Raw genomic sequence first — 6,716 nt, forward strand, 5'->3', positions numbered from 1 at the left:
TGGCATATAACTAGCCACTACCATAGCATTCCGCTTGGGGTGCTTACTGTTGTGAATGGAATATCCTGTTCACGCATAAGGATATGATGGAATCCACCCATCATACGCATTGACGAAAAGATGGTGCACTTTGACATACCATCAATGATTGCGTCTTTTCGTAGTATCGGCGTTTGAGCCGGTACCGTTGCAGCATTCAAATTATGAGAGCATGCGCAATCCGCAACCAACCTATTCATTCGCGCAAACAGAAAGTCGGAGAGCTATGTGGGAAGGTTGACTTCCTCACATGGCCCGCTGCTAAGCGATCGGCAAACAGCTTGTCGATGGTTAATAATTGTTCACGAGGTAGTGACCACTACAGTATTTCGAACCTCGTATCAGGTCATTTTCGTGTGGATTGCCTTTATCCTTAGAAAGCCCGCATGGTACCGAATTTGGGAACACGTCCTCGATTTCAGTCTAATGCTTAAACAAATGATTTGTTACCTGAGACTCTCAGGATTGAGAAGGAATAGGTTCAATCCGAGTCTTCTCGTCGAGGATACTGTCGTCCAACCCATGAGCTATTGTGCCGACCGAATATCGGCGACGTACTTATCTTTGTGACAAGTTTGCAGATCTGCTTGACTTCGGCATTACGCAGATCACGCAAGAACCGTTTCGGTTCTAGCGTTGGAATTTCATCAGGTTAAGTGTATAAGCGCCTGAACTTGATCCATTGTTACTAAGACATTCAATGTCTCAGTTTCTTGAATGGAACTTATTTTCAAAGGTACTATGTCTTATATAAAGGTTTTTGAAATTTCATGGATGTTGCTTACGAAGCAAACATACTTGTTCCAATCCACCTGACTATTCGAGTGTTCGAACCTCGGGGCTGTCTGTGTTTTTGCTCGGCGTCGGTAACTAGTTCCACATCGCAATGGTGAATCTTCGACGCTGATTGTGGTTGTGTACAGCCGTTAGAATCTACCATCACAATGTGATGGGTCGTCACACTGACGTCTTGTGCAGTCGTGCTAACGACTGAGCCACAAGTGAGATCATCGCACTCACTCGCACTACATCATGTTCGAGACGTTCATTTAATTGCTATCCTGATTTAGAAGAGACAGAAACCGTAACGGAGCGATATGCCAATTTTTGCATTACTCGTACTTTCTGAGCCATTGTATTCCTAAATTAACATCAAATTTGCCCTTCAAATCCAGTGCAATCAACTCATCATCGTACTTTTTTCTTTCTAACGTCTACTGAATCTTAACTACGCGTTGTTTAACTGTTTCGGATGCGCCTGTTGCAAAACGCACTGTCACCCTTATTAGAGGATATTGCGCTCCGCGAATACGAACCTAGGATCTTCAAGCGGTTTGCATCGAATGATATTGTTTGAGGCGCTACAATTAATTGATCAACAAATCTTTAGTCACTACAATTTGCAAAGTTTTGAGGGTCCAACTCGCCGTTACGAACTCGCAACAGCGTAAATTCGTGTCCTCCGCTATTTTTAGCGGGAGGTCAATCGTCTCACTCATGTTACTTGGCACTAGGCGTGGAACACTACATTCATAGGCGTAGTGGCCTGTCTTTTGACATTGATTTGCTTTTGAAAAAGCTTGTAACTAGGTGAGCAAGGGTTCTCAGTCTCTACATACAAAATGTACATAGGATTTGACGCTCCGACTTTTTTGTCGTCTCGGTGGACGATAAGCATAGTCAACGAAATACAGCTTCTGGCTGAAGTCCTCCTACCCCGCTAAAGAGATAGCTTGATCAAGCTTTTCTAACTGAAGGCGGATCAGCTGGGGCTTGGCGGGATCTTTCGAAAGATTCTTGATGACTACAATAGCCTGTTTTATTATCAAAGGGCTAACACGATACAATTTACAAGGTATCGGGCGTGAATGTCCATTTGTGGTAAAAGCTTGCTTGACTGCAAAATAGACATATCCCTGCTTCAAAATCATCAGTTCTACCCGAGCGCTGAATTCGGTACGTGGCGGCTCGAACGTTTGTCTGAGCCGGGTCTTTACGACTTATAGTCAAATGGGCCGTGAAGTTTGAGCTCGATGGCTCTAAATTTGGCGCTTCCAGCCAAGTTGGACATTCCGAATTTTACCTTTGTCGCATAATCCTCGTGTGCTTTGATGGCATCGTCGAGTCCGACGAACCTTCTCGGCAAGGAATCACCTTCGACTTCATTGAGCGTGGAGATTTCTATCTTCAAGCTTTCGGGTCGACGCATGCGTTATCCAGGCAGCAACATGTGATTGCTGCTGTTTTGAAATTCCATCTGATGAGAGCCTTGCAGGCGGAGTAAGGTTACTTTTTCGGGCCGCTTCGATTTTTCATGTTAGATGAACTCGGCTATAGCCGCATGTTGATCGTCTCTTGGAGAGTGAACAATTGCGCTGACGGCTGGCCGGACTACTGTCGAATTCATTCCTTCGATCGCATTGTATTCGAGGTCACTCGAAGTCAGTGAACCTCTCACACGTAGCATGGAAGTATTCTCGCGGGGCGATAAAGCTCTCTTCTTCATCATCTTACACGTCCATGTTAGATGGCGCGTACCTTGTCTTAAAACGGACCACGAAGTGCTACCAGGTGCAACGAGGTACCTTTCGCTAGTACTGTCATAGTACCAGCTACACTACACTGATAACAGTGAAGGCAAGGTGTCTCCGAATACATCACGCACACGACGTCCAAAGGAAAGATAATAAGTTGTCAAGCGTGGCTTAGCAACTGAAGATAGAATTCCTTTACAGACTTAGTATATGGAAAATGTAAATTGAATTTAAGACGTCAAGTTCCTACGTACCAATACTTCTTTACATTCTGACTAATTGCATAAACAAGAGACATAAATAGTAACTCATTTCTTACCGCTCGTCGCGCTTCTAGCAGCAATTGGCGGGGTTAATGTAAAGATCAAATCAGAAAAACGAACAAGACTGTCATGTAACTGCCGCAATATTACCATACATGGTAAAATGATGATGTTATCTATAAAGATGAAATATTATTTTAATCTTTATTATTCGTCTTAATATTATTTTAATTTTTAACATTCGTCTTTTGATAAAATTTATGATTCCTTCAACTCAAAAGTGGTCGGTGCTTAAAAGCTGAGACACAGAACCCTGTGAGAAAGCGAGTGATGCGTCTTGCCACGTGTGCCTTTGTCAAATTGATAGATTACTCGTGGGGGACGTCGATGCACAAAACCTTGTATGACGCGCCCGGACCCGTAACAAATTCTGTTTGTGTCATTACTGCTGTCCATGATGTTTGCACGTGATGAGCAAATATAAACTCGACAACTTCGCCCACGGTAAGCATATGTCATCAAACGAGATTATTAGTAAAAGAAAGTGATATTAAAAAAAGTTTGAGATGCCAATCTTGGCTCTAGCATGAGCTAATGGACACAAGTGCGTAACTTTGGATTGCATAGCTACGAAAGATTTAAGGCAGACTGGGCGGCTGCAAGGCCACCATCATCTTTCCGATTGGAACCTCCAGTAGTTTTCTGATTCAATTTCTCCACACGGGCACGATCCTCACGGATTTTAGCGACGCCACCACCTGGGCCAAGCTTGGCTCCAGGAAACTTAATAATCACAACACTCATATTGTCACGGCTACCAAGCAACACATAAAGGCATTAAATATAGCCTCATGAAAAAATAAAGCCAACAACGTACCTTCCAGAACTAAGGCATTTATCGAGCACTTCTTCAGCGATTAATCTCAAATCTGTTTCACCATTGCTCAAAAGTTGACGAATGAAGGCACAGATTTCGTCGTTGGTCATGACGTCCCAGATTCCGTCACAAGCAAGCACTAAAAACTCTTCTGTTTTTTCAATCTTCTGCACTATAATTTCCGGCTCAGCAGAAACCTGCTGCTGCTCCGCAGGCAAGTCTGCACGGGCTTTGTAGGAAAAGTCGCCCAAAGCACGCGACACTGCCAGGTCTCCATTAACGCGGTTGCTTCGCACCATGCCGCCGGCATCCTGGATTCGCTTGCGCTCTCCTGCCTGCACAGTCGCAATACCAACATCAGCATTTTCAATAGAATGACAAGTATCTGCGTTGTACATTGGTGGGTTTGTGATCGTAAGACATTTCGACAATGCGGCCGTTCTTGGCCATGACGCTGCGTGAGTCGCCCGAGTTTGCCACAATGATGTGTGTCGGGGTGATAAGCGCAGTGATGGCCGTGCAGCCACTGTGATCTGAGCTGTAGCTACTGTGAAACGTTTTGAAAATATGTTGGTCCAAGTTCATGAAAGCGTCACGCATCGCTTTACCGATCTTGTTCGGATCGGCGTCATCTGCTTGCACACCTGGGAATACGTCATCTTTCATGGTGGCGACTAGCTCTTTTAAGATCCCCTCAGCTGCCAGATCTGCAGCCAGTCGCCCACCGTGACCGTCGAACACTGCAAATAGTGAACAGCCAGGTGGTAGCCCTTTCGGATTTATCTCTGCCACGTGGGCGTCTTCCATGCCCGTCCGCCATCCTTGCATGGTTGCCAGGCCAAATAAAAGGCCATTACCCTCGCCCCCATCAGTTTGCTTCTCGGTATTTGGCGTGGCCAGAAAGTTGCCCATGTCTGCGGCTAGTTGCACTGCTGGAAGATTTTTCGTTTGGTTAGAAATAGCCCAAATTTTCAGAAAAGTAGTTCTATTTTAACTTAAGTAAGAGAAATTCCAGGCTATTTTGTTAGTGGGATCGAATGGCAAAGTAGAGCAGCACAAACACCACAACGACAAACAAGACGAGGTACAGCATGTGAATACTGCCGCCCTGCTCCATCATAACGCTAAGTCGCTTCATCGTGCCGTTTAGTAAGCCATCCGTATTGTCAAATTCCTTGCCCTAAAATAAACTAATTTTAAGATTTTTCATAAAAGAAAAATCGTGCCTTGGTACTATTTACCATGCTGTCCAAGAGACGGTTTTGGTTTAGGACTTCTTCATGGATATTGCCTGACAGCTGCAATGAGTGATTACGAACAAGGTTAGCACGAATGAGGCAGCAAATAGCTGCAATAGTTGTCTACCTGTTTCAACTGCGTAATCTGTAGTGACAAATGACTAATCTGCTCGTCATTTTGCTCCTCTAGAAGCCTCTTGGCCTGCTCTCCGCTATTTGCATTTTCTCCAGCCTGAAATAAAAAAATATTGTTTGATCAGGGCGATAGCTATAGCTAAGGGATGAAACGATGATTAGCCTACCTGTAATCGGGATGAGACCCCCGAGAAGAGCGACTCTCTTGCATTGGCTCGACCGTTCGCCATGCGATTATACATGAATCTTGAGCTATGTTGAGTTCCGGATGATAAAATTTGACCGTTCTTAGCCGACTGTCTAGAAAAGTAATACTGTCATTCCTCTGCTAGCTTATCCCACGTTACCTAATAACCTCTTGTACTTTATGGAATTGGTCATCCACCGTCATCGATCCTATTCGGATACCTTGTATCTATACTTAATAAGATTTCAAAGTAGAGTTTTATTATAAAATGGTGAGAAGTGAAAAAATTGGGAATGTTGGGAGGATTGGGCTGAAACCATTATAAAATCCAGGAATCAAGGGTACTTTGCACAGTGCTACCATGGCGGAGATAGTGTTGCATTTTGCGAGCTTTTTTGAGAGCATTGCGGTGCTCAGGTCTGGTAATGTCAAGCAAAGAAGAAAACTATTAATTTCCTAGAGCTTTTTGACTATGAAAATACGACCATTTCCTCTTCCTCTGCCACCTCCTCATCCAGCTTCTGAGCATGTGCTGCACATATACCAGGATATCATCATTAGACAATTCAGGTGAGCTTCCTCATCCTCTTCAATGGAATTAAGGGGTTTTTCAACCGACATGAGATTGCGCAGGGGGAGCTGATGGATAGCAGCTTGAAATTCTTGTCTAATAGCTGGCTCATCCAGATCTTTCATAGCCGCCTGTGGCTCCTGCACGTACTTAAACGGGGCACAATGACTTATACTGCTTCAGTACAAGTCCACTTCGCACTGCTTCAGTTGCGAGTGGTGCCCTACGTTATTTCACGTACACTAGTACGTGTGACGGGCTAAAGTTGCCCTAATGTTATACAGTCCCCATTAAGTACATTAGGTGTACTTAAGGGGATGGTCAATTACTAAATAATAGTAATTAGACCCAACACTCGGGTGTGGTGCACATTTGTGACCAACCCTTGTGGATGTGATGCACATGGGTGCATTCACATTAGGAGGGATGACGCCCAGCGTCATCCATGATGACGGCTAGCGTCATCAGTTACGCGAGGTATCTACAAAGATACGCTCGCAATACATATTAAATGATATCTATAGAGATAACATTTTAATTGGTAAAAATAGGTATTTGTATTTAATTCTATTAAATATAAATCAGTCTGAAAATTACTACCTACTTGGTAAGTGCGCACGAGGAGACGGATTACCGCTCCCGTGACGACACTTTACCAGAGTTCTTAGTGTGTTGGGTGAGGTCGCTTGCGCGCCCACCACAACTACCTCACTGCACGCAAGAGAAGCAGGTTTAACCGCTTCCTCGCTGTGCTAGGGTGTGTGCTTAAGTAGAGCGTGGCCGCATTACGACGTGCCCGCCTACACTTGGTAGCACTTGAAATCCTTCCCACGACCCGCATCTCTGCGTGTGTACGTGAGGATGAGCCTCAA

The 6,716-nt window shown here is 44.5% G+C and overlaps 2 protein-coding genes across 2 annotated transcripts; both read right to left on the minus strand.

Annotated features, from left to right (window-relative positions):
• Window positions 1-2,980: 2,980 nt before the first annotated feature.
• CCR75_002057 (uncharacterized protein) lies at window positions 2,981-4,644 on the minus strand. Its single transcript, XM_067960157.1, has 3 exons — window positions 4,110-4,644; window positions 3,714-4,048; window positions 2,981-3,650 (listed from the first exon to the last, which is right to left on the minus strand). The coding sequence occupies exons 1-3, from the start codon at window positions 4,623-4,625 to the stop codon at window positions 3,464-3,466; spliced, it is 1,038 nt and encodes a 345-aa protein (XP_067815330.1). The 5' UTR covers window positions 4,626-4,644; the 3' UTR covers window positions 2,981-3,463.
• Window positions 4,645-4,681: 37 nt separating this feature from the next.
• On the minus strand, window positions 4,682-5,472 carry CCR75_002058 (uncharacterized protein). The gene is made up of 4 exons (XM_067960158.1): window positions 5,254-5,472; window positions 5,079-5,183; window positions 4,955-5,011; window positions 4,682-4,893 (listed from the first exon to the last, which is right to left on the minus strand). Exons 1-4 carry the CDS (start codon window positions 5,326-5,328, stop codon window positions 4,738-4,740), a joined length of 393 nt encoding a protein of 130 aa, XP_067814930.1. The 5' UTR covers window positions 5,329-5,472; the 3' UTR covers window positions 4,682-4,737.
• Between the last annotated feature and the right edge of the window lie 1,244 nt (window positions 5,473-6,716).

The sequence above is a fragment of the Bremia lactucae genome, linkage group LG1 (genome assembly GCF_004359215.1).
Source record: "Bremia lactucae strain SF5 linkage group LG1, whole genome shotgun sequence".
Classification (NCBI taxonomy): Eukaryota; Oomycota; class Peronosporomycetes; order Peronosporales; family Peronosporaceae; genus Bremia; species Bremia lactucae.